Genomic DNA, 27,044 nt, shown 5'->3' with positions numbered 1-27,044 from the left:
TTTTTTTTTTTTAAGATTTTTTTTTTTTTTAAGATTTTATTTATTTATTTGAGACAGAGAGAATGAGAGACAGAGAGCATGAGAGAGAGGAGGGTCAGAGGGAGAAGCAGACTCCCTGCCGAGCAGGGAGCCTGATGCGGGACTCGATCCAGGGACTCCAGGATCATGACCTGAGCCGAAGGCAGTCGCTTAACCAACTGAGCCACCCAGGCGCCCTTTTTTTAAGATTTTATTTATTTATTTGACAGAGAGAGACACAGCGAGAGAGGGAACACAAGCAGGGGGAGTGGGAGAGGGAGAAGCAGGCTTCCCGTGGAGCAGGGAGCCCGATGCAGGGAGCCCGATGCAGGGCTCGATCCCAGGACCCTGGGATCATGACCTGAGCCTAAGGCAGACGCTTAATGACTGAGCCACCCAGGTGCCCCGAGATAGTTTCTGTCTGTTTATTTTGTTTCTTTGAATGGGCCATATTTTCTTGTTTCTTTTTATGTCTTGTGATTTTTTTTTTCTTGTTATTGAAAATCAGGCATTTGACTATCATGATAACTCTGGAAATCAGATGTTCCCCTTTTGTTGGGGTTTGTCAATTTTTGCGGGGGGATTGCTGAAGGCTGTAGTAGTCTGTTTTGAGGCTTTTTCTAAACTATTTTGCAAAGACTATTCCATGTCATCACTGTGTGATCACTGATGTCTGTCCCATTAGCTAATGTTCATCTAATGTTTTCCATGAACAGCAGAAGCTCAAACAAATGAAAACGAACAAAAACGCCAACAAAAACAAAGAGAAAAGCAGAAAAATGAAAACCACCTCTGTCTGTTTTTGGGTATTGGTTCTATGCCAGGGCATTCTTTCAACATCTAGCTAGGCTTGCTCTGGGCCTTGGGATCAACCTGAGGTGAAAGCTTAAGGTCTTTTCAGGTCTTGTCTCATCATGTGTCTTGCCTGGGTATACGTGTAGTTTTCTAAATTTTCCCCTATGCTTGTTGTTTGGAATGTCCTAATTTCCCAAGGTGTTTTCACCCCAACTTCCCCATATCTGTGAGTCTGCTTTGCAGCTTTTATTAGCAATGCTTGCCCCATCCCCACCCACCACTAAAGTTCTGAGTTAGGTGAAACAGACAAACACCAACACCTCACATCAATCCTTCAGATATCTCCCAGACAGATTAGAAGAGATGTGCACAGTAATCTGCAAATCAGGTTTCCCTCTGATTTGAAGGAGGGAGCTGGGAACTGGGTTGCCACTTCTTCAAGACCAAAACCTCTGCCTATTGAAGGGTGGGTGGGCCAGGGGTGAGTAAAAAACACCACAAAACCTTACTGTTATTTTGAAGATAGCTTTTTCTTTCTTTCTTTCTTTTTTTTTTTAAGATTTTATTTATTTATTTGACAGAGAGAGAGATAGCAACAGCAGGAACATGAGCAGGGGGGAGTCGGAGAGGGAGAAGCAGGCTTTTCCGCTGAGCAGGGAGCCCGATGTGGGGCTTGATCCCAGGACCCTGGGATCATGACCTGAGCCAAAGGCAGATGCTTAATGACTGAGCCACCCAGGTGCCCGGAAGATAGCTTTTTCTTGATTGAGCGTTCTCTTGGTTGTTGTACACCTTTGGCTGCTTTCTAAGCTCCAGCAGGGCTGGCTCAGACATTTACTGCCTTTTTTTGATGTTTCTGTGGAGGAATGAGACTTTGGAACTTCCTCATCTGCCATTTTGCTGAAATGTGGTTTGTCTTTTCACTCTCTTGGTAGTATACTTTGCACAAAAGTTTTTTATTTTGATGAAGTCCACTTAATTTTTTCCTTGTGCTTTTGGTGTCATTTAAGAAACCGTTGCCAAATCCAGGGTAATGAAAGTTGGCATCTTTTTTAGTAGCTGTAGCAAAGGTCCTGGAGATGAGTTCTCAGCTTGACTTGGGTTACATGTCCATTTTTAGTTTTAATTTTATTTATTTTTTAGCAGGAGAAAATTAAATTTTGTGTCATACATATGAGGAATCCATGCAGACATGAAATTCCCCAGGTAGTCTGGCAACATGAGGTTTATATGACATACTGAATAAGGAGAGGGTCAGGGGCCTGAGGGTACAAAGAAGAAGACCCTTAGCAGAAAGGTGAGAAGAGATGTTTGGGAAACAAACTTTGCCCTATTATGCAGATAAGGTTTTTGGTAAAGAGGAATCTCTGTTAATACTCTTCCTGATACAGTCAGACAGTTAAGAAGGAGGTAAAGAGCTTTTCTGCTAGGTTTTGATTTGTATTAATTCCCAATAATGTTTATCTCATAGTGTGGTACATCTTGGTACATGCCCATTTTTAGAGCAATTACTGTAAGTGGTAGACTATTCTGATTGACAAGGCTGGACTGTGTAGAATCAACCATGGGCTAAGGTTGAGAATGGTGTTAAAAAAGCTGTTTCCAAAAAGGAAGGTGAATAGATGATAGAAAAATTAGTAAGTATTTAGTAAATGTAAAGCATTCTTACTACATTGAGAAATTTATGATGCCCCAGAGTGCACATTTTTTTTAAAGATTTTATTTATTTATTTGAGAGAGTGATCATGAGTGGGAGAGAGGGGCAGATGGAGAGGGAGAAGCAGAATCTGGGATCATGACCTGAGCTGAAGGCAGATACTTTTTTTTTTTTTTTTGACAGAGAGACAGCGAGAGAGGGAACATGAGCAGGGGCAGAGGGAGAGGGAAAAGCAGGCTTCCCGTGGAGCAGGGAGCCCGATGCGGGGCTCATTCCCAGGACCCTGAGATCATGACCTGAGCCGAAGGCAGATGCTTAATGACTGAGCCACCCAGGCACCCCTGAAGGCAAATACTTAACTGACTGAGCCACCCAGGTGCCCCCAGAGTACACATTTTGGGGCGCCTTGGTGACTCAGTCGGTTCAGTGTCCCAACTCTTGATTTTGGTTCAGGTCGTGATCTCAAGTCCCACGTTGGGCTCTACCGGTGGGCATGGAGCTTGGGATTTTCCTCCTCTCCCACTGCCCCTCCACCCCCCTCGCTCACTCTTTCTCTCAAAAAAAAAAAAAAGTATTTCTCTTGGTATAAATTAATAAGTAAATGTTTAAAAGTGACTTCCAGGGGTGCCTGGGTGGCAGAGTTGGTTAAGTGACCCAACTCTTGGTTTTGGCACAGGTTGTGATCTCAGGGTCATGAGATCAAGCCCTGCGTCAGGCTCTGCGCTCAGTGTGGAGTCCTCTTGAGACTCTCTCTCTCTCCCTCTCCCCTTCACCACACTCATGCATGTGTGCTCCCTCCCTCTCTCTAAAATAAAAAAAAAATTAAATTAAAAATGACTTCCAAAAATATCCCTGTTGTTCCTGATAAGCCAAGGTGGAAGAAATTAGTTTAGCCTTTTCTACGTGTTCTAATGTGTTTATATTTTGTGGTTTGTTTTATACAGGTACTACTATAACCAGAGTTTGATAGCAAAAGGATCTACTTACTGGGCTCTCTTAACATAGAAAGAGATGTGGGGGGATTCTCGATCTGCTAACAGAACAGGACCTTTTCGGTAAGTATTGAAATTTGAATATTGAAATTGTAATATTTTAATGATAAAGATGGTCATAAAGAGGGATATTTTCTTTGTATAGAAATAGCTCTGGTTTTTTAAAAATAGAAGCTATTTAAAAATTTTCTAGTCATTTCCAAAGTGCTTGTGAGGTTGAATACTGAGCATGCCAAGTGTTTTGTGTTTCAGCACTTTTTTTTTTTAAGATTTTATTTGTCAGAGAGCAAGAGAGCACAAATGGGGAGCGGCAGGCAGAGGCGGAAGCAGGCTCCCTGATGAGCAAGGTGCCATGAACTTGACCTGAGCCAGAGGCAGACACTTAACTGACTGAGCCACCTAGGCGTCCCAGTGTTTCAGCACTTTTTAAACATTAAAAAATAATCCCCCAATTATTTTTTTAAATCTCTTTTAACAAAGTAATATATACTTGGCAAATAAGGAAAGCTAGCAAAAACATACATGAACATTTATATATGTAAATAAAAGTTTTGTTAATTTCACTAATTTATGTCTAGAATCCAGAGCTGTGTTTGGCCCATGGCACATTGTGTTTCAGTTATCAAAAATAGTTCTGAGAAAAAAAAAAATTACTGGATGCAATTTTCTAAGGTACATTTCAATATTAAGGGTTACTGGGTACAAAGATTAGTTGAAAGGTAGTACCATTCAGTTATTAGATTATATTTTAGATTTGTAGGGAGTTAATTTTCTAATAGTGAATATAATAAATTATGATGACTGTATTTTTAAAGCTTTTGCATTGTGCTTACAATTAATAAAATGCCAAAGGAATGTGATTTTTATGGTTTATGGTTTTATGGTTTTACTTGGCCAAAGAAATCTGACCTTTAAAGTTATATATTAAAAAATATTTATATATATATATTGTAAATATATATATATTTTAAAAATGCTCCAATTGAAACTTCTGTTATTAGTAAATTTTCTTTTGGATTGGCAGTCTGCAAGATTTTATCACGCAAATTCAAGAGGTGTTCTCATTATTCTGAAGCTGGGGGTTCCAGTGAAAAATTAGGTAGAGAACTGAGTTTTAAAATCCATATAATATTTAGTAAAGCTAGTGTTTCATAAATACTAAATGATAGGGGTCTTTACTTTTGGCTCAGCAATCTTTAAATTAAAGCAGTGGTGATGATGCTGGGTATGTTTTTCCTTTCAAAATTTAGGGTCTGCATCAGTGGTCAGCAAATTATAGCCTGCAGCTCACTTTTGTTTTATTGTAACACAGCCATGATCATTTGTTTACAAATTGTCTATGATTGCTTCCATGCCACAATGGCAGAGTTGAATAGTTGTGACAGACTGCAGAGCCTAATATCAGTACTGTCTGGCTTTTTGTGGAAAATTCGCCGATCCCTAGTTTAGATCAATGGGCTTATACTTCAACATTTTTAAATATTTAGGTTGTAATCTATCCTTTTTTACTTATATTTATGGATAACTATTTTGTAAGTAAGGCTATTTCTTACAGAATTAATCTAATTTGGATTACTTTTTTAACTTTTTATTTAGATTGTTTAGGTAAGGCTTCAGAAATGTTGGGTAACCTTAGCTCTATTTTGTAACTTAAAAAAAATTTTCAGAACATTTTTTCTTTGACCAAATTATTATTTAAAATTATATTCCCCCACTGTAATTTTAGTTTAAATATGTTATTACGTGCTATTTTTAAGATCTTTGACTAGAATGGAGATGTAGTTTATATGGCATAACTTTTTGGAAGACTAATTTGGATTTTTAAAAGGTATATTGGGGTGCCTGGGTGGCTCAATCAGTTAAGCGTCTGCCTTTGGCTCAGGTCATGATCCCAGGGTCCTGGGATCGAGACCCGCGTCGGGCTCTCTGCTCATGGGAAGCCTGCTTCTCCCTCTCCTACTCCCCCTGCTTGTGTTCCCTCTCTCGCCGTGTCTCTCTGTCAAATAAATAAATAAATAATCTTTTTAAAAAAAAATAAGGTATCTTAACAGGAAAATGATTTTATATTTCATTTTATCAGCTTTTTTTTTTTTTTAAGATTTTATTTATTTGACATAGAGAGACACAGCGAGAGAGGGAACACAAGCGGGGGGAGTGGGAGAGGGAGAAGCAGGCTTCCTGCGGAGCAGGGAGCCCGATGTGGGCTCGATCCCAGGACCCTGAGATCATGACCTGAGCTGAAGGCAGACGCTTAACGACTGAGCCACCCAAGCACCCCACATTTTATCAGCTTCTTATATTTTATTTTATTTGGTTGAAGATGATTTTCTTTTTCTTTTTTTTTTTTTAAGATTTTATTTATTTATTTGATAGAGAGAGAGATAGCGAGAGCAGGAACACAAACAGGGGGAGTGGGAGAGGGAGAAGCAGGCTTCCCGCCAAGCAGGGAGCCCAATGTGGGGCTCGATCCCAGGACCCTGGGATCATGAACTGAGCCGAAGGCAGACGCCTAACACCTGAGCCACCCAGGCGCCCCTGAAAATGATTTTCATAGTCACTGCTATTTTCTCTTAATAGAACTGTTTCTTGAATAGTCTGCATAAAATACAGTTCTAAGAACCCTAGTACAGTAAGTTACTCTTGATCTATTTGATCTTCCCAACTTAAGAGGGTTAAGATAATCTTTAGGGCAGTATTCAAAGACAGTGTTAGAAACATTCTGGTCAGAAAACATGTAGGTTTAGATGCCTCAGTACCCATGAGTGTTTGCTGAGGCTTAAGTCTTCCTGCAAGCTGACTATTGGGATTTGATGATTTTAAATATGGGAGACACTAGAGTTAGTGGTAATGTCTTAATTTTAGTGCAAAACTGTATTACTTATGAAGAATGTTTAAACTTTCTCCTCTTATGATGAACCATATAGACATAACTAACGTTAATGGGAGCTAATGGAAGTCATCATGTTCTGAAAATCCATTAAATATGCATCATTCTAATGTTCAGGTTACTGTTGTTAAGGTCCTATTACTTTAAGAACGGGTTTGGCCTTGTAACTCTTTCTCCTGAACTGAGTGACCCAGAATCAGTTGTCCTTTGAGTCTTTCTCTGGTGGTGTAGTCTGTGCTCAGAGGGTCATAAAATAGATCCTGTATATTCTGGTAGGAGAGAACTGAGTTGGACTTGATTTCCTAATACTTTTGTTTTACTGCTAAATAGCAGATAACCCTTTAGATCATTTCATGTTTTTCTTTTTTGTACCTTCCCCTCACCCTCAAGCTCAGGATCCTAGGTATCCAATTGCCTACTTAAATTCCCTTTTACCAAAGCCTAAGCATGTAAATGGTCTGAAGGCTAGGCAAAGGGAAGAATTGGGTAGAATGAAAGACTAGGCCAGTTCTCATTTATCTCTTGAATTTTGTAAACTGAGAATGTGAATTTAATATTTTGCTTATTTTTAAATATATTTTATTACTATGAAAAACTAGCATGAGGCATTAGAATCTAGAATATCAGCTGCTTCATTTGGGGCCTGGAGATAATACTTGAAGGCCTAATGCTCTCTCTAGGTCCCTTTCAGCATTAAGCTCCTAGATACTGTTACTTGGCTAGGTTGATGTACATATGCTTTGTGGCATGATTCATGCTGCCTTTTGTGATACTCTTGGGTAGTTAAAATAATAGGACCCAGGTGAGAGTGCTTCTAGGTGGATCCACTGTAGAACTGGATTTTAGATGCAGCCAGGGCTGATGCTCAGCTGGTGTACACTTGTGTGCTCCTACTGGTGATTTACAGCCAGTGTTCCTTCATTTTGGGCGTGCATCCATTCCAATCTGGGTGGTGTCCATGCTGTAGCTGTAATCACATATTTTGAGATGTTACCATTGCTGTATGCAGAAATGAGAAAGACACCTCCTGAAATTTACTGTAATACATTTATGGTGCATTGATTTATTTGATGTATAGGAATCATCATGTTGATCTTGGAATTCTAAGTTCCCTGGCTGTAGGAAATGGAAATTTTTGTAGTGTGTCACCATTGCTAGCTTATCTGGTGTTGCGGATTTTCCCTGTTGCAGGACTGGGTGAAAGCTTTTTCTGCAGCAGTCATGTTGAAAACCTTGTGTTGACTTTCCTCGTGTTCTGAAATGGGAACATAAAAGTTTACTCCGCCACTTCGTCTTAAAATAGCAAAACATTGCTGTTTTCTGCAGATCTAGGACCTTGTTACAGAACTCTGCCAAAAAAAAAAAAGTGTTTACAGAAGAATGTGCTGTGATTAGAGAAGAATATGCTGGTGTGTAGATTTCAAACTCTCTGGACAATATGAATAACACTGTCTTTGTTTCTACAGTGGGAGCCAAGAAGAAAGGTTTGCTCCCGGGTGGAACAGGGATTATCCTCCTCCTCCCCTTAAGAGTCATGCTCAAGAGAGACACTCTGGCAACTTTCCTGGCAGAGATTCACTTCCCTTTGATTTCCAGGGGCATTCGGGGCCTCCCTTTGCAAATGTAGAGGAGCATTCTTTCAGCTATGGAGCTAGAGACGGACCGCATGGTGACTATCGAGGAGGGGAGGGACCTGGACATGATTTCAGGGGGGGAGATTTTTCATCTTCTGATTTCCAGAGCAGAGATTCATCACAGTTGGACTTCAGGGGTAGGGACATACATTCTGGGGATTTTCGGGATAGAGAAGGACCACCTATGGACTATAGGGGTGGAGATGGTACTTCTATGGATTATAGAGGTAGGGAGACATCTCACATGAACTACAGAGACAGGGAAGTTCACACCGTTGATTTCAGAGGTAGGGATGCTCCTTCATCTGACTTCAGGGGCCGGGGCACTTATGATTTAGATTTTAGAGGCCGGGATGGATCCCACACAGATTTTAGGGGAAGAGATTTATCAGATTTGGATTTCAGGGCCAGAGATCAGTCCCGTTCTGACTTTAGGAATAGAGATGTGTCTGATTTGGACTTCAGGGACAAAGATGGAACACAGGTGGACTTTAGAGGCCGAGGTTCAGGTACTAGTGATCTAGACTTTAGGGACAGGGATACGCCACATTCAGATTTCAGAGGTAGACATCGGTCCAGGACTGATCAGGATTTTAGGAGCAGAGAGGTGGGACCTTGTATGGAGTTTAAAGATAGGGAGATGCCCTCTGTGGATCCAAATATTTTGGATTACATACAACCCTCTACACAAGATAAAGAACATTCTGGAATGAACGTGAACAAGAGAGAAGAATCCACACATGACCATACAACAGAAAGGCCTGCTTTTGGCATTCAGAAGGGAGAATTTGAACATTCAGAAACAAGAGAAGGAGAAAAACAAGATGTAGCCTTTGAACATGAGTCTGCATCAGACTTTCAAAACAGCCAAAGTCCACTTCAAGACCAAGACAAGTCACAGCTTTCTGGAGGTGAACAACAGAGTTCAGATGCTGGTGTGTTTAAAGAAGAAGGTGGTCTGGACTTTCTTGGCCGGGAAGACACTGATTACAGAAGCATGGAGTACCGTGATGTGGATCACAGGCTGCCCGGAAGCCAGATATTTGGCTATGGCCAGAGCAAGTCTTTTCCAGAGGGCAAAACTTCCCGAGACGCCCAACGGGACCTTCAGGTGTGTTAACAGAGTAGATTGCTTTTCTGTTTGTTGTTGAATCATAAGGCTTTTCTGAAGGATAAAGTGTAGAGTCCAGGATCCGTGGTCCTGGGTCTCTCCTTCTATAACCATTAAAAAACAAAATGGGGGCACCTGGCTGGCTCAGTCAGCAGAGCATGCGACTCTAGATCTCGGGGTTCTAAGTGTCAGCTCCATGTTGGGTGTAGAGATTACTTTTAAAAATAAAATCTTAAAAAAAAATGTATATTCAAGAATGGAATGTACATCTCTAGAGCAGTGGTTCTCAGCTCAGTTCATACTTTTGGTGTGTCTCTCTTCATTATTTTGTTTATGCTGTTGATTTAAATGCCTTGGGATAATTTAGTTAGTATGTCTTTGGGAGTTGGTTCTTTCAATTCTTGTTAGGCCTTGTGGCTATTAGGGTACATTTTTTTCTTTTTAAGTTTTTATTTATTTAAGTAATCTCTACACCCAATGTGGAACTCGAATTCATGACCCCGAGATCAAGAGTCGCAGGCTCTTCTGACTGAGCCAGCCAGTAGGTGCATTTTCTGAAACTCGTTTAGGATATACAGAATACCTAGGAGTCTTTCCGTAGTCATGCGGAGGTGATGTTAATGTTTCAAGTATCTTCTTACAGGTAACTTAATTGACTTAAATGTTGAATTTCAATATATATAATATATACTCTATTGTGTATATAATTTAAGTGAGAATAATTAAGTTTGCAGTTGGTTAATGCAAATATTATCTTTTGAAATAGGTTTTACTCATCTCTACCCAGGTTTCTGTTATTTTGGACAGTAATCTTAAGACATGTTAACCAAGTAATGAATTTTGAGAATGTTAGAGGTGATTGACTATATAATTTATTGTTCAGATCAGGACACTTTAAAAAGTAAAAGAGGATGTTGGAGTTGAGGCTTCTATGAATATGGAGAATGCAGATTTCTCTGAATTGTACTGTTGTATGGTCAGATGACACCTTTTGATTTTCTGAAATTTATTTATAGTTGACATCTTTGACGAATGGCACCTGATTAAATTTTTTTTTCTATTTTCTCATTCAGGAAAAGAAAATTATACATTTATTTTATGTGAAAAATATTTTTGAGAATATGTTAGGTTTTTTTTCCTGATTATAAGTCCTATTCAGTACTGTTTCTCTTAATGTTCTGCTTTACTATTTCAAGACTCTTCAATGAGCCTTGATTATAGCACACTTACATGCTAATGATTGGAAATCAAATTTTGGAACTCAGAAAAATAGAGAATTATAATTTTTTATATCTTAATATGATGCAAATGATTTTGATATTTGATCCTGAGAACCTGTATTTCACCTTCACTTTCATCTGCACACTAACATATTTTTATTTCTGAAATAATCTTTTATTCTGGATTCAAGGATCAAGATTATAGGACTGGTCCAAATGAGGAAAAACCAAGCAAGCTTATTCGATTAAGTGGGGTGCCTGAAAATGCCACAAAAGAAGAGGTAAGGCTCTTGTTTCTTTTTCTTTTTCCTTTTTTTGTCAATTAAAAAAATTATTTTTACTTTTTATTTTGAGAAATTAAATAGAGTCATAGGAAGGTGCAAGGAAATATACAGGGACATATTGGGTGTCCTTCCTGCAATGTTAACATCTTGTATTACTATAGTACAATAGCTAAACCAGCAAATTGGTTTTGGTACAATCCACAGAACTTACTTAGATTTCAGCAGTTACACATTCACTCACTGACATGAGGTTTATGATTGCTGTCCTCAGACCTGATAATCATCTTTTAGGGCATAATCCAAAAGGGAGGATTGGATTACATACATAAAGATGCAGTTTATTTACAGTAGTAAAACCTGGGAGCTGCATAACTCTTCAGTGTTAAAGGACTGGCTGAGTAAATTATGGCTGAACTTAATAGGAGAATCTGGTCAGGCTATTATAATCGGAAGAACAAACTGTGCTTACTCTGTGCCAGGCATTATGTGATGCTTACAAGCATTAGTTCATTAATTATCACAGTATCCTATGAATAGGTGTTCTTTATTCATTCCCTCCAAATACAAAGCACTAACCACATGCTAGGTACTGAGTGATATAGCAGTGATAGTCACTGCCTCCATGGATAATAAAAAGGTAAACAATGAAACAATTTCAGGCAGTGATAAATGCTCTAAAGGAAACCAAAGTAAAGGTGTTGAGCATAACTGGGGTAGGGGCTATTTTCAATTGGTTAGTGAGGGGAAGGCATCACTAAGGAAATGACATTTGAGCCCAGGCCTGAATGCTGCGAGAGAACAGTCCATCTGAAGATGAGGAAAAGAACTGACCAGGCTGAGTGAGTTAAGTGCCATGGCCCTAGACTGGCATGAGCCCAGGCATCATCTTAAGTTTAATGGATGAGAAACTGAGTACTGAAAACACTCAAGAGAGGCTTGGAATGTAGGCAGTCTGATTTCAGAGCTTGGGTTCTTGATGGTTATGTTCTTCTGCCTTTTTTACATACGTAGGAATTTTTGAATAATTATTTTCTACTCATTAACAGTTTTGAATGCCTAGAGTGTATATGGGTTAATTTTGCCTTGATAAAGTAATGATAGCTTTAAATTACATAGAATAAAAACCAGTAGGGAAAATTAAATATTCAGTATTTAGTAATGATTTGCGTCATTCGTGTATACACCATGTGCTTGCAGATTCTTAATGCCTTTCGGACTCCTGATGGCATGCCTGTAAAGGACTTGGAGTTAAAGGAGTATAACACAGGTGAGTTTCTGGACGTGAATGTGGCCTTGGGTTAGGAAGGGTCTTTGTCAGATTTCTGCATCATGTGCTACTTAAAGTTTTTTTAAGAAACCACAGTTAAGATTTCCGGAAGCCTCCTGTTGATGCCTTCAAATAACAGCCAACTTTAGTCTTAGCTGGGGTTCTTTGTGGCTGTTTGTCCACACTTGGGCGATGAGGATGCATGTTCCAGTTCTTCTGGGTGCCTATGAAATACAAAGTGAGTGTTGCAGCATTTAAGATATAAAGTTAGTGTTGTAGCATTTATCCCTGAATATATTTTATATAATCATATATAAAATAAGATAATATATATGTTCTTCATCGTGGTGGAGTGTTTATGTTTGAGCCTATTAGGATTTAATAAACTTACTATGTTTAAAAATTTACATTTCATTGCTTCAGCGTGAAATTTACAACTTTCCAGAGAAATTGTGCAAATTAGTGGTTTCTTGAATTTTCAGTCTTGCTCTGAGAATGAAGCCCTGCAACAGCTGTTTTGTTGAAACCCATGAATAGATCCAGAGGAGCTTTCTCTTTGACCTCGCTCTGTGGTCTGAACTGCAGATTAAACTTTTCATAATATCGTCTCAGTGTTTTAGTGTATCATGTTCAGTCAGTTCCTTCAAATCTTACTACGAAAAAAGTGGAAGTGAATGCTAGGCACTCAAGATATTGACTGATATTTTAGTTTACATAATATGAAGTGGTTTAAAAATGAAGGTAATCTTTAAGTGATCTCTTTTGCAGAATTTTAAATTGAAGAAAGTAGATAATCTGTTCACAGAACTTAGAATTTTAGTAATCCAAAGTAAAGAACTTTTCAAGTAAGAGTATGCTATATTTTTGAGGATATAGTTTACTTCTAAATAGTTTACCATGGGATAAATTTCTTTGTGTTAACTAGATAACTGCTGCTTCAGTTTGGTTCTGCAGAGGGAAACTATCCATAGAGATAGATTTTTGTGCTTGAAATAATTTGGTATTTTTGTCAAGTCCAGAAATATTTTTTTCTGTAATTTGAGAATAAACTCAGAAACATTATTTTTCAGAAAGTTATTTTTTTTTGTTTTAAAAGCATCAATTCTGAATTTGTGGAAACACAAGAGTAGTTATGTTGTTCTTACACATTCGTGTCTTTTTTTTTGTTTTGCATGTCTTGTACATGCTTTCTAGATTTACTGTTATCTTTAGGAACTAAAATAGAATTTATAGGCTGCAGTTACTTTTTAACTGATGGCAGTTACCTCAACTTTGGTCTTGTTTCATGAACTGTGTTTTTATTAAATATTAGTATATTAAGGAAAGTAGAGATGTTTTGATGTTCAAATAGCAACTTAACTCTTCATTTCTTTAGTACTCATTGACTTTCTATTGTCAGATTTATTAGCAGAGCAATAATTAATGTATAAGGTCCATAGAAGAAGTTCTTAAATTTACTTGCTCTAGTAGCTATTAGAAACATAATTGGCAGACCAAAGACATTGATACTCACGTGAAATCATCAAGACAGTCGTTTAAAAAAAAAAAAATCACCTTTCAGGAGATAAAATCTTTCCTTGGCATTTTATTATATGAAGTGACAGTGCATTAAATATGTATACATGGTTCTTTTTTTAATGAGAGAATTGGATTACCAGTCCCATCTTACCCGTCTCTTCATGGCAAATAGAATGAACTTTTGAAGATATCCGTCAGATCATGTTACTGCCATGCCTAAAATCCTCTAATGGTCTTCCATCTCATTTGGAAGAAATTCGCAATTCTTTGTTCTGACTTACGGAATCCTGCATGACCTGGCCCTTGGCTATTTGACCTCATCCCATACTGCTCTCCACCTTTCTTATATGCTCTAGCCACACTGAGCCTTTCTATAGGCTTAACCAATACAGACTTCTTTCTCTCTCAAGGCCCTTGCACTGTTCTTCCCTCTGATCCTCACTTGTCTTCTGGGATTTAGTTCTTGGCTTCAGTTTCACCTCTCAAGGCCTTACCTCACCATCCAATCCAAAATCACTCCTTGATTGTTTTTCATCATATCCTGGTTTGTTGTCATAGGATCGATCATTTTTATATTTTCTCAGTGGTTTTGTGTCTTATTCCTCCCAGAGAGTTAGGTCCATGACAGTGGGAGCCTTGTCTATCTTGTTCCCTCCTGCTACCCCCATGCTTACCACTCTCCCTGACACTGCTGGGTTCCCAGTATGCATGGAACAAGTAAGTGTCTGTGATGTGTATGGAGAGCAGCTGCGTTCTCCTCTCAGGTGAGGAACGTTAAAGGGTCATTTAGGTTTCAGGGCAGTGCAGCCTTACATCTGCTGAAGAATACGCCTTGGAGCAATCAGATATTTTAAGAATGTTTTTAACATTTGCTTGTTAAAAGACTCTATGTGTATTTTAGTGGAAGAGGTGACTTTTATAAATGGCAGTCTGTTTCCTTAGGCTTGTGATAACCTGCAGAGACCATGCAGGATGGGCATTGCTCATAAGAAGGGGACTGTAGGGCAGAGTTTTAGTTGGTGTAATGGGGAGCCAGTCTGTAACAGAGAGAAAAGATTAATGCCTGTTCATTGACTCTAGTAATTTACATTGATTTAATTTTTGTTTCACTTAGAGCAGTGTGAGTACAGGGCCACAACTTTTATCCAAAATCTGTGGGGTCAAATAAGTTTATGACTTTTTCTGAATACAGAAAGGTAATGTGGTACCTAGATCATATATGAATTATATCCCCCAGTGGGATGTATATCAGTCATAATAATACTTCTGCAGCAAAATATATGAATATTCTCACTAAGAGGACTAAATAAAGACTAAAGAGACTCAGTATACTACAGGTCAGGATTTGTCTCCAAATGACTTCACATGATTTGAAAATTTACCAAACAATTTACTATTTAAGGGATTTTGGAATCGCAGAAAAGGAATTATGAATCTACATATGTTGTATATATTTGAGTTTTCTTTTGCCATTTGCAAATATATTATAACCCCATTAATTGTAAATTCCTTGAGTAAAATGATTACATTCCTGGGAGAAGTATCAAGAGTGAAATGTCTTTTGGTGACCAAATGAACAAACTTTGGTATGTACATACAATGGAATACTACTCAGCAATAAAAACAACGAAACTACACATGTACGTAACAACATGGAGGAATCTCAGGTATTATGCTGAGTAAAAGAAACCAGACTGAAAAGGCTACACATTACCATAAAAAGGAATGCAATACTGGTATATGCTTATAACCTGGATGAATCTTGAAAACATTGTGCTGAGTGAAAGAAGCCAGGCACAAAAGAGCACATATTGTATGATCCCATTTATATAAAATATCCAGAATAGGCATATCCATAGGAGAAGAAAGCAGATTGGGTAGCTTGGTTGTTGCCGGGGCTGGAGAATGGGGAAATGGGGAGTAACTGCTTAATGGGTATAAGGTTTCCTTTTTGGGGTGATAAAAATATTCTGGAACCAGATAGTGGGGATGGTTGCATAACATTGTGAATGTATTTAAATGCCACTGAATTGCACACTTTAAAATGGCTAAATGGTGTATTTTATGTTATATGTATTTGATCATAATTTTTAAAAGGACTACAGACTATATGAATCCATTTCTGTGACGTTCTGGAAAAAGCAAAATGATAGGAATAGAAAATAGTTGTTGCCAGGGTGTTGGGGAAGGAGTCGACTGTAAAGTGGAAGCATGAGGGAATTTTGGGCACAATGGAACTATTCTCTATATGGATTGTGATAGTGGTGTATCGATGTTAAATTCACTGAAATTGGTAACTACTGTGTTTATATAAGAGAACATGCTTATTAGGAAATACAACTGAGGTTTTTACGGGTGGAGGACCATGGTGCATGCTTTTTTTCTCTCATGTGATTTAGGGAAAAATATTTGATGTATATAGACAGGGGAGGAAGAGAGTAATGATACAATAGATATGACAAAATATATCAATAGCTGAATCTGGGTAACAGGTCCATGCGTGTGTTCTTTGTGCTATTATTCTTGCAACTTTTTGTAACTTGGAAATGATTTTCAATAAAAAGTTGAAAAACTGACAGTACAACTGATGTATTTTATTGTTAAGTGCTCAGGATTCTTGCAAGATAAAGACTACAATGAACAGCTTCTGTGAACAATAGAACAATGGTTCTCAGAGTGGGTTCTGGACCAGCAGTGTCAGCACTACCTCAGACCTTGTTAGAAATATAAATTCTTGGGACGCCTGGGTGGCTCAGTCGGTTAAGCCTTGGCCTTCAGCTTAGGTCATGATCCCAGGGTCCTGGGATCGAGTCCCACATCGGGCTCCTTGCTCAGTGGGGAGCCTGCTTCTCCCTCTGCCTACTGCTTCCCCTGCTGTGCTCTCTCCCCCCACTCCCCGACAAAAAAAAGAAAGAAAGAAAGAAAGAAAAAGGAAAAAAAGAAATGCAAATTCTCAGGCCTCACTTTAGACCTACCAGATCGTAAACTCTGGGGGCAAAGCCCAGCCTTCTTTGCTTTAACAAGTCGTCCACGTGATTTTGATGTGCCCTGAATTGTGAGAACCACTGCATTAGATTAATTATATTCTTTATTCTAGAACTTTTTGGCACAGTTTAAAAGAGACTTAGCAAGCAGGTGGACATTCTTTAAGTCAAAAAGGCTAATGCTTATGTGCTTTAGGAGCCCATGGCAAACACCTGCCTTGCCTACCTGATACCAGTTCTGCTGTACTGAGCTGGGGCAGGAGCTAGAGTAGGGTTGATGCTATTTTATGCCCTTAGTTGTACTTTCTGTTTATGTAGCGTATTTCCTCCAGAGATCTTGGAATGGTGGTAGATGTTCTCATTCTCAAAGTGTTTCTGTAACTTTAATACCATTTTTTAAAAGATTTTATTTGAGAGAGAGCATGAGCCCCGAAGCAGGGGGAGGGAGAGACAGAGGGAGAAGCAGACTCCCCATTGAGCAGGGAGCCTGACGTGAGGCTTGATCCCAGGACCCTGGGATCACCACCCGAGCTAAAGGCAGAGCCCAACCGACTAAACCACCCAGGTATCCCAAAGTCTATCTGTAACTTATGAATACAGACAGAATTGTTCTTGGTTTTTAGATGGATTTACATGCTATCCAGTATACAAGCTTGCTATGATGCTTTTTCCAAAGGAATTTGTATTATTTAAGCAAAAATAATACAGTTTCTGGATTATGTTTCCTAAAAGTCTCAAACATAGAAAGTAATTCTCCATAGTGACTGAAGTGTTACAGAATTATTACAGAACTGTTTTTATTAATTAGCATAGCAAAGTTAGAAGGCTAATGGAGGTGGTGTTAGGAAGAAGGAGTATCTTGCATTGAGTCTGGCAGCGTTCATATAATGAATGGGCACTTTTTCTGTGGCCCTGGGTAACAGGCTTATATCATATCATATCCTTTCATTTTTCACAGTTGAAATGGTTTTTACCACCATGTTGATAAAATAGAAGTTTTAAGAAAAGAAGAAAATCCCAGAGAGAATCTGTCACTTTAGGGGCAGAAATCCATTGTGAAATGGATTGACACTGATGATACAAGATGTGTAGTTTATGATATTCCAAATGGAGTAGCTGAAGACACAATAGCTTAACCTCATTTAGAAAAAATAGAGTTGGAAAAATGCAAATACACGTTTTTTTTGCAGTATTTTTGGCATTTATAGAATAGACAAATATTTTTAGGTCTTAGGGGAAAACTGACCATAGGCTAATCAGAAAGTATCACATTTACTTGTCACATTTCTAAAACTGCAGGTGTTTTCATCCAGGAGTCTTACTAGATTTGGTACCACATTTAGGGAGGATGTTTACAGGGGAGCCTTAAGCAAAGATGAAAAAGCTTTGAAAATAAGAATGTCTTGGGGCACCTGGGTGGCTCAGTCGATTAAGCATCTGTAACTCTTGGTTTTGGCTCAGGTTGCGATGTCGGAGGTGTGGGATCGAGCTCCATGTTAGGCACCGTGCTCAGCGCAGAGTCTGCTTATCCCTCTCCCTCCTCTTCTGCCCCCCCAATAAATAAATAAATAAATAAATAAATAAATAAAATCTTTTTTAAAAAGGTAGAATCTCAGTACTGTTTTTGGAAAGCAGTACTTTAGGATTACTGGCTTAACTAAAGCAGTCTTTTTCTTTGGGGTGGTTAGCTTTCCTGACACTTAAGATGAAACTCATTTTCTATTCTGGGAGCTGACTCGTTCTCCAGTTTAAGCTCCTTTGTTGAAACCACTTAGGTTATGAAGGATGGCTGTGGTAATTTATAGCCCTGGAAGGGAAGTTTTAATACTATTGTTGACTTTTTTTTTTTTTTTAAGATTTTATTTATTTATTTGAGAGAGAGCATGAGAGGGAAGAGGGTCAGAGGGAGAAGCAGACTCCCCGCTGAGCAGGGAGCCCGATGTGGGACTTGATCCCGGGACTCCAGGATCATGACCTGAGCTGAAGGCAGTCACTTAACCAACTGAGCCACCCAGGTGCCCTATTGTTGACTTTTATTGGACTGCCTGCATTATTCCAATCCTTGGGGCTTTTGGGTATGGAGTTTCATTCTATAAGTTTTATTTTATTTTTTAGATTTTATTTATTTATTTGAGGGAGAGAGAGGGAAAAAGAGAGAGCACAGAGGAAGAGGGAGAAGCAGACTCCCTGTTGAGCTGAGAGCCGGACGTGGAGCTTGATCCCAGGACCCTGAGATCATGACCTGAGCCGAAGGCAGATGCTTAACCGACTGAGCCTGGAGTGCCCCTGGAGTTTCATTCTAGATCTGATAATGGAACATCTTCACAACCCAAGGCATCATTTTATTCAGAAACAAGGACCACCACCTTGGTGCTTTTTGGTTGGTAGACTGTGTAGTCTTGGAGATCTCTACCTAAACTACATAGCATGGGAACATAGCATGACAGTGACTCCCAGCTTCAGTCCATGGAGGAAAAGTCATTGTACAATTACCTTCAATGGGCACAAGATAGAGGCCATACATACAAACTATTTATAGGATATGAAAATACATTGGCTTCTTCTTTTAACTTTCTCCTTGCACCAGAACATCTGATCTGTGCTCACCCTTTCTAGCTTAAATTCTCCACCCTCAAAATGTAAATTAAAGCAATTTTTACCTGCTTCCTTGTTTCTCATGTTAGCATTTAGGTCTTCTATCTAATTTACATGTAAGCCTTCTTGGAATTACTTAGTGGTCATGGTGACACTACTTTGTAAATATACCACTGAATTGTACACTTTATTTTGTTTCATTTTATTTTTAAGATTTTTTTTGGAGGGAGGTGGGGAGAAGCAGAGGGAAAGGGAGAGAGAATCTTAAGCGGGCTGCACACCCAGTGCAGAGCTTGACACGGGCTGCGTCTCACAACCCTGAGATCATGACCTACGCCAAAATCAAGAGTCAGACACTTAACTGACCAGGCATCCCTTAAGATTTCTTTTTAAAGATTTTATTTTTATTTATGAGAGAGGCAGGTAGGAGAGGGAGAGGGACAAGTAGATTCTGCGCTAAGTGGGGAGCCTGACACAGGGTTCAGTCTCACCACCCCAAGATCATGACCCAAGCTGAAACCAAGAGTTGGATGCCCAACTGACTGAGGCACCTAGGCGCCCCTTTATTTTTACGTGATTTCTACACCCAACGTGGGGCTTGGACCCACAGTCCTGAGACCAAGAGTCGCACACCACCTACTGAGCCAGCCAAGTGCCCCTGAATTGTATACTCTAAAACGGTGTATTTTATGGTATAAATTACATCTCAGTTTTAGAAAATAAGCCTTGAAAATTGGTTGACAAGTCATATAAAGATTGATTTCTTAACAGCATTTTCATGAGTATATAGAATATTTACAGAGCTTCAGTGCAGATATTAATGGCCTACTAACTGGTACTTACACGTTATTGGTGGAGTTCATAATTGATTGTCCCTAGTCTCAGTTCAATTCATTATGGTATGCTTAGAAAATGTTGTATTTTCATCTTTTAAAAATAAAATAGCACTCTATAACCTTGAAAAGGTTATGATTCATTCTTTGGTGTTACCTACCAAATATGTGCCATTCTGATTAGTGTATGGCTCTACAGACTACTAGAGAATGTTATTGTTTGTTTATTGATTTATTTATCCAACCAATAGTTATAACATGTTGAGATGCAGAGGATACATTGGTGATCACGAGCATTGTAATCTTTGACCTTAGGGGCTTCAGTTTCTGTGGAAAATGGGTATATGGGATGAGTTTTCTGTATTCATCTGAATAGGCCACAATATCTTATAAATCAATTTTTTTTAAGGGATCATAGGTTCTTTTTGGCTGAAAGTTTGAAGTTTACCACTCTGAATAACTTGATGAAAAATGTTCAGTTATTTCTTTTTTCTTTTTTCTTTTTTTTCTTTTTTTTCAAAGATTTTATTTATTTATTTGAGAGAGAGAGTGAGAGAGAGAGCACAAGAGGGGGGAGCGGGAGAGGGAGAAGCAGACTCCCCGCCGAGCAGGCAGCCCGATGCGGAACTCGATCCCGGGACTCCAGGATCATGACCTGATCCGAAGGCAGCCGCTTAACCAACTGAGCCACCCAGTGGTGTTCCAGTTTCCTGGCTGGAAAGAAAAAAAAGAGGGCGTCCCTCTTTTTACTTTTTTTTAAAGATTTATTTATTTGCCAGAGAGAGAGCACACATGAGAGAGAGCAAGAGTACATGCAGGGGGAGCAGCAGGCAGAGGGAGAAGCAGGCTCCCTCGCTGAGCAAGGAGCCTGACTCAGGACCCGATCCCAGAACCCCAGGATCATGACCTGAGCCAAAGGCAGATGCCCAACTGACTGAGTCACCCAGGTGTCCCAAAAAATGTTCAGTTATTTCTAATCCTAAAGTCACTAGAGGATGACAAACAGGATTTTTAGAGTTAACGGGCTTAGAAAAAGAATAACATCTGGGACAGCTGGGTGGCTCAGTCGCTTAAGCGTCTGTCTCCGGCTCAGGTCATGATCCCAGAGTCCTGGGATCCAGTCCCACATCGGGCTCCCTGCTCAGTGGGGAGCCTGCTTCTCCCTCTGCCTGCTGCTCCCCGTGCTGTGTCTCTCTCTGACAGATAAATAAATAAAATCTTTAAAAAAAAAAAAGAAGAATACCTAAATGAATGATTGGAGATAATCGTTGGTCAGAGAGGTCAGCAAGTAATTGTTAATGATGTCCCCTTATTTTCAGAGAGTTAAAATAAAACAGGACTTTTGGGACGCCTGGGTGGCTCAGTCAGTTAAGCATCTGCCTTCAGCCCGGGATCGAGTCCTGCATCAGACTCCTTGCTCAGCGGGGAGCCTGCTTCTCCCTCTCTCTCCCTCTGCTTGTGCTCTGTCAAATAAATAAAACCTTTAAAAAAAATAAAAAATAAATAAAACAGGACTTTTCATGGGTGTTACAGGAAATGATCAGACAAGAAGTAGAGAAAATAGCACACAGATGCATGTGGGTGCTTTTACCAGCGTGGAAGCTTTCCAAATTCCATCACTGAGGGGTTTTTATGGGAGGTTCCATTACGTAGTCATTATTGATTAAATCATTGTGGCTGCTGGTGATTAGCTTAAATTCCAGCTCCTTTCCCCTCCCGTAAATAGGAGGGGTTAGGCTGAAAGTTCCAAGCTTCAGATCAAGGCTTGGACATTCTGATCACCAGGCCCCATCCTGCTGCTATCTAGGAGCCCACCAAGAGTCACCTCGTTAGAACAAAAGGCACTCATATCACCCTTATCATTCAGGAAATTCCAAGAGTTTTAAGAACTCCATGCCAGGAAACTGGAACAGAGACCAAGTATCTTTCTATATTACCACAGATGGGGATCCCAAATGTGGATCTCGCTGGTATCTAGTACGTTTAGTTGGGCATCAGTTTTCTGTTACAAGGTATAGGTGACCTAGGCTTACGGTCTGGTCAGAGTGTGAGTCTCACGGAATGCCAGTTGTCTGACTCTTCTCTGGATGCTATTTTACTTCCGGAATAGGTAAATGGCTGGACTACTGCGATCTGTTCTCATCTTGAGCAACTTCCAACTCAGAAGCCACTATCTTTGTGGAACCTTCCCAGAGCCCCTTAGAACAGTGGTGACTTGTCCTTTTATTTGCACTAGGGTCCAGGCAATGGAAAAATGTTTGTGGGCCATATTTTTCCCCACTTGAAATTAAAATAGCTTTAGGGTGCCTGGGTGGCTCAGTTGTTGGGTGTCTGCCTTCGGCTCGGGTCGTGGTCCCCGGGTCCTGGGATCAGAGTCCCACGTTGGGCTCCCTGCTCAGCAGGAAGCCTGCTTCTCCCTCTCCCACTCGCCTGCTTGTGTTCCCTCTCTTGCTGTGTCTTTCTCTGTCAAATAAATAAAATCTTAAAAAAAAAATGAAAATAGCTTTGTGATCTATGGGGGAAACAGATATATTCTTAGCATAAACTAGAAATCAGTGAGGCAATTCATCAGTGCTAAAATTTTAATACTGGGTTTGGGTGCCTGGGTGGCTCAGTTGGTTAAGCGACTGCCTTCGGCTCAGGTCATGATCCTGGAGTCCCCGGATCCAGTCCCGCATCGGGCTCCCTGCTCAGCAGGGAGTCTGCTTCTCCCTCTGACCCTCCCCCCTCTCATGTGCACTCTGTCTCTCTCTCTCTCTCTCATTCTGTCTCTCAAATAAATAAAATCTTTAAAAAAAATAAAATTTTAATACTGGGGCATATTTGAGGAGCACCAACACAGGTACTGTCTGATCTTTAGTCCCTGATAATGCTTTGTAATAGAAATGTGGGGGTTCTGAAATGCATTATCTCATGCACTCTGAAACCACCCTGCAAAGGAGTTACCATCATTGCAACTTGGCATATGAATAACCCAGGCCTAGAGAGAAGTGGCTCGACTGAAAGCACATGATGAGTTAGCTTCTGCATATGTACAAACTGGAGAAGTTACTTTTCTTGTGTGTTGCTCCAGTGAAGAAACTCCTTACAATTGCTGTGGTATTAACTGAGCACCATCGTGTACCAGGTATTATGCTAGTGTTGGAAATAATAGAAATGAAAAGAGCTCAGGGCGCCTGGGTGGCTCAGTCGGTTGGGCTTCTGCCTTCCGCTGAGGTCATGATCTCCGGGTCCTGGGATTGAGCCCCGCATCAGGCTTCCTGCTCAATGGGGAGTCCGCTTCTCTCTCTCCCCCTCTGCCCCTCCCCACTGTTGTTAGTTCTCTCTCTCTCTTTCCCAAATAAATAAACAAAATCTGGAAAAAAAAAAAAAACAAAATCTCTCTGATGTCAAGGACATACCCTTCCAATGTGCTTACATAACGTTAATGTCATTGGAATTTAAATGAATTAAATAAGGGTGAGATTTTCCTAACAAATGATATCCTGGGCCCAGACAACCATCATTAAGATGAAGTAACCCTAAGATTAATTTTGGACTTTGAAAACTACTTGAAAATACAACCATCCCCCTCCTTTTTTTTAATAACCAGTTGGCACAGATGGAGCACTAAATAAAATAGAACCATATGCAGTTTTCAAAAATTTAGCAAGTAATCATGACTCTGTATCTTCCTCATTTCATCTTTTATTATAAACCAGCAAGCCTTATGTGAATAGTTGAGGGGAAGAGGATTGAAAGTGCTTGTAAGATGTCGAAATGATGTATTTCATGGAGTCCAGTTGTGTTCCTCTCAGATAGTAGGTTGACCTATAAATCAGATATTTTCCTAATTTTCATAAGGCAAGCTGCAGGTGCATATTCACTTGAGGTGTTTCTTTTTTAAGATTTTATTTAACTGAGGGCACCTGGGTGGCTCAGTCGTTAAGCGTCTGCCTTCGGCTCAGGTCATGATCCCAGGGTCCTGGGATCGAGTCCCACATCAGGCTCCCTGCTCGGCGGGAAGCCTGCTTCTCCCTCTCCCACTCCCCCTGCTTGTGTTCCTGCTCTCGCTATCTCTCTCTCTGTCAAATAAATAAATTAAAAAAAAAAAAGATTTTATTTAACTGAGAGAGAGAGCATGAGCAGGGGTGGGGGCAGAGGGAGAAGCAGACTCCCTGCTGAGCTGGGAGCCCGAGATGGGTCTCTTTCCCAGGACCATGAGATCATGACCTGAGCCAAAGGCAGCCGCTTAACCAACTGATCCACCCAGGCACCCCTGCTTGAGGCTTTAACGAGCAAAGTACCTGTTAGAAATCTTGTACATTGGGGACACCTGGGTGGCATATATAGTTCAGGTATATAGTATAGTGATTCAGCAATTCTATAGATTACTCAGTGCTCATCATGATTCCCCTTCCCTTATGTCCTTTAAAATCCTGATTCCTTTTTTACATTCCATAGTTGGTATGTATATTCTTGGCTTTATCAGCGTACCTACTGGAAAGATCAGCTGGTCTTGGTTATGTTAGTTGGGCTTTTCTAGACTAGTTCGAACAGAAGGCTGCTCATCTCATTTGCCTAAGTAAAAATTGCTGTATAATTATTATAAAAGCCGGGCTTGGCATAGACATTACAGGTGACTTGAACAATTAAGGGCCATGTTTGTCAGCATCTCTGAGTCAGCTTTTTTAGGAGCAGAGACTAAAAGATATTGGATATTATTCATTAGGGCTTTGTTTTCTGTACCTTGTTCCCCCTTCAGCACCTGTTAGCTTTTATCACAGATACTTTTTTGGGTAATAGGCAATCATATGATTAATGAATATGAAGAAGAATTGAAATTTTAATGTTACCTTTATAGATTTCCTTCTTTCCCTGTTCTCATCCTTCTCAGCTGCCAACAAACAAACAAAAAAACCTGTAAGGAGCATTCACATTTTTATGAGCAATCTATACATTTAGTTAGGTTAGAAAATGGAGTAAAATATGCTTTTTTTAATAGTCATATAAATAAGCACAAAGACCCATCAGCCCACCAGACTTCTAGCATGTGGCAATAGAAGAAAAAGGTAATAAAAGATTTTTTTTACTCCTTAGGTCAGAATCTATCTATGGGACTGTTAACACCAAGTTTACCATCTTAATGATTCCTAAATGGTTCCTAGCAATTCTGAATGCAAGGTTGGTTGGTCGTTTTCAGAATGTTTAGGTCTGTGGGTGGAATAGGTCTACTAGAACTTATTCTGTGAATTATAAAATGACATCTGAGGAATTAAAAAGAAATCCCACTGTAACAGTACAACCACTGTAATCATGTTCGTGTACAGTTGTGTTGCATTACATCATTTTCAGATTTCCGTATATTCACCTGTGCTTGCTCAACCCCTCTCCCCAACCCCATCTTCCCTCTCATGGAGTGAGCATGAGAGGTGGGATGTGACTCAGTCATGGCTTCAGTTAGTCTCTGTCTCCCAAGTTTCCCTAAGTGTGAGCATTCACTGTGCTAGCTGTGATTCTGTTATTTAAAGTGATATGTTTTTCATACATTATGGCCCTTAAATGCAAGCCAGCTTCTTCATCTGGTGTCAACCAAAAGGAAAGCGATCTGTTGCGACGCTGGAGGAAAAACTGGCAGTGTTGGACTTAACCTATATTGAGAGATGGTATGTTGTTCTTCAAGTTGGGGTGTTCGAGTATGATTTTGACAATGCATGAAGTTTTCATCTCATATGCAGACTTTTCTCTCTAACTTCTGAGTTAGATGTGACTTCATAGTATTTAATTTCAGTTCTTTTTCCTATACACATTTTATATAATTGTCCTCATTTTTAAAGCTTTTAAAATATGCTCTATTAAATATCCCATATCAAGGATCTTACTGTATTATAATTTTTATAGCTATCATTACAACAAGACTTTTGGATTTTTGTCTTTGCAGAAGACTTTTGGTAGCCAGTATAGCAGTCCATGAGTGTGAATGCCTTCTAACTTGCATACTTGGGTCCACGCACAAGGTTCTGCTATAGGTATTTTAGAATAGGGGTAACTGGTGTGCTGCAGATTTCTATATTTCTCAACTACAGACATGGTCTTATCTGTGCTTGGGCATGTGGGACTCTTTCTGTGGCAGGGCTTAGTAAAGTTCAGAGTTCAGATTACTTCTATCAGTCTAGGATTTTATTTAAAGGTGAGAGGCTATCAGTGTACCAGTTAACAGCATCAGTTTGAATCTGGACTGCCTGGCTCTGAGCCCGTATTGCTACTTATCCCTGAGGTGATTTTGAGGAAATTACTTACTCTTTCTTTGCCTGCTTCCCCATTGGTAAAATGAGGTTAATAGTATTTACCTCATAGGGTAGTATTGTGAGGATTTAATTAGTGTGTGTAAAGTGTTTAGAATGCAGCCTTGCACCAACAAGTGCCTTGTAAGTATTACATACTAAGTATTATTTAGTATTGTTGTCCATTTGGGCAATTCCTGAAAATCCTTGTACAACTGTGAGTCTGACACACAAAATCCCTAAGATCAAGATTGGGTACTTTTTTTTTCTTCTTTTTAAGTTTCAGGCATTATAATTAAACCTTAAATTTTTGGTATTATTTAATAGCTAAAGTTTCAGGCAAAAGAAATTGAATGTTGGGCTTGTGGATTTAATATTCAATCTGAAGTACATTGTTAACATATGTATTGCAGAGTTGGTATATGGAGATGCTCATAATGTCTCTTGCAAACTGTATCTTTTCCTTCCCAGTGACTGTAGTATCAAAGTCTTGTTTGTTCTTTAGTAAAGTATGAATGTTGTCATAAATCTCTCTTTCTCTTTGTCCACAGATTCTGTGCGCTCCTCTGGGCCACAATAGTTACTTCTCTAAGTACAGAAACGAAACTCAGGGCTTTTCCAATGTGGTGTTAGTTCTCTGTGTTTTTCGTTTTGGCAGCTGTAGAGAGGGTTGCTTTCTACACACCTGGACCTTGTTATGCTCTGTAGAGGTAACCAACACACTTGAGAGTATATCTGCTTGTTCCATGGCTACCCCTTTCTGATTGTGGACATGCAGTTGAGTGTATGCAGTAGATATTTGCTGATAAAAGGCACCTTAGTTGCTTCGTGCTATTCTATAGAATATAGAATGATGCTATTCTACAGTGTTTTCCAAGAACATTCAGAGCGCTTTACAAAATGCAGAAAGTTTTCTTTTTCTTTTTCTTTCTTTTTCTTTCTTTCTTTCTTTCTTTCTTTCTTTCTTTCTTTCTTTCTTTCTTTCT

At 39.5% G+C, this 27,044-nt stretch overlaps 1 protein-coding gene across 7 annotated transcripts in view; it reads left to right on the top strand.

Moving 5' to 3' along the window:
* RBM6 (RNA binding motif protein 6) overlaps positions 1-27,044 on the top strand; it is a 110,149-nt gene that overhangs the window by 25,444 nt on the left and 57,661 nt on the right. For 5 of the 7 annotated variants that reach the window (XM_034997667.1, XM_034997668.1, XM_034997669.1 and 2 more), the window contains 4 exons: positions 3,415-3,525; positions 7,816-9,094; positions 10,506-10,595; positions 11,796-11,865. In XM_034997667.1, coding sequence (XP_034853558.1) covers positions 3,482-3,525; positions 7,816-9,094; positions 10,506-10,595; positions 11,796-11,865 — 1,483 coding nt within the window. In that variant the 5' untranslated portion in view covers positions 3,415-3,481. Of the gene's footprint in view, positions 1-3,414; positions 3,526-7,540; positions 9,095-10,179; positions 10,596-11,795; positions 11,866-27,044 lie in introns of those variants that run through there. The other 2 variants (XM_034997671.1, XM_034997673.1) reach the window with 2 other exon arrangements.

The sequence above is a fragment of the Mirounga leonina genome, unplaced genomic scaffold, assembly GCF_011800145.1.
Source record: "Mirounga leonina isolate KUSES-001 unplaced genomic scaffold, KU_Mleo_1.0 Mir_94, whole genome shotgun sequence".
NCBI lineage: Eukaryota > Metazoa > Chordata > Mammalia > Carnivora > Phocidae > Mirounga > Mirounga leonina.
Note: the sequence above shows the minus strand (reverse complement) of the source record. Positions and strands in the feature narration are given on the sequence as shown.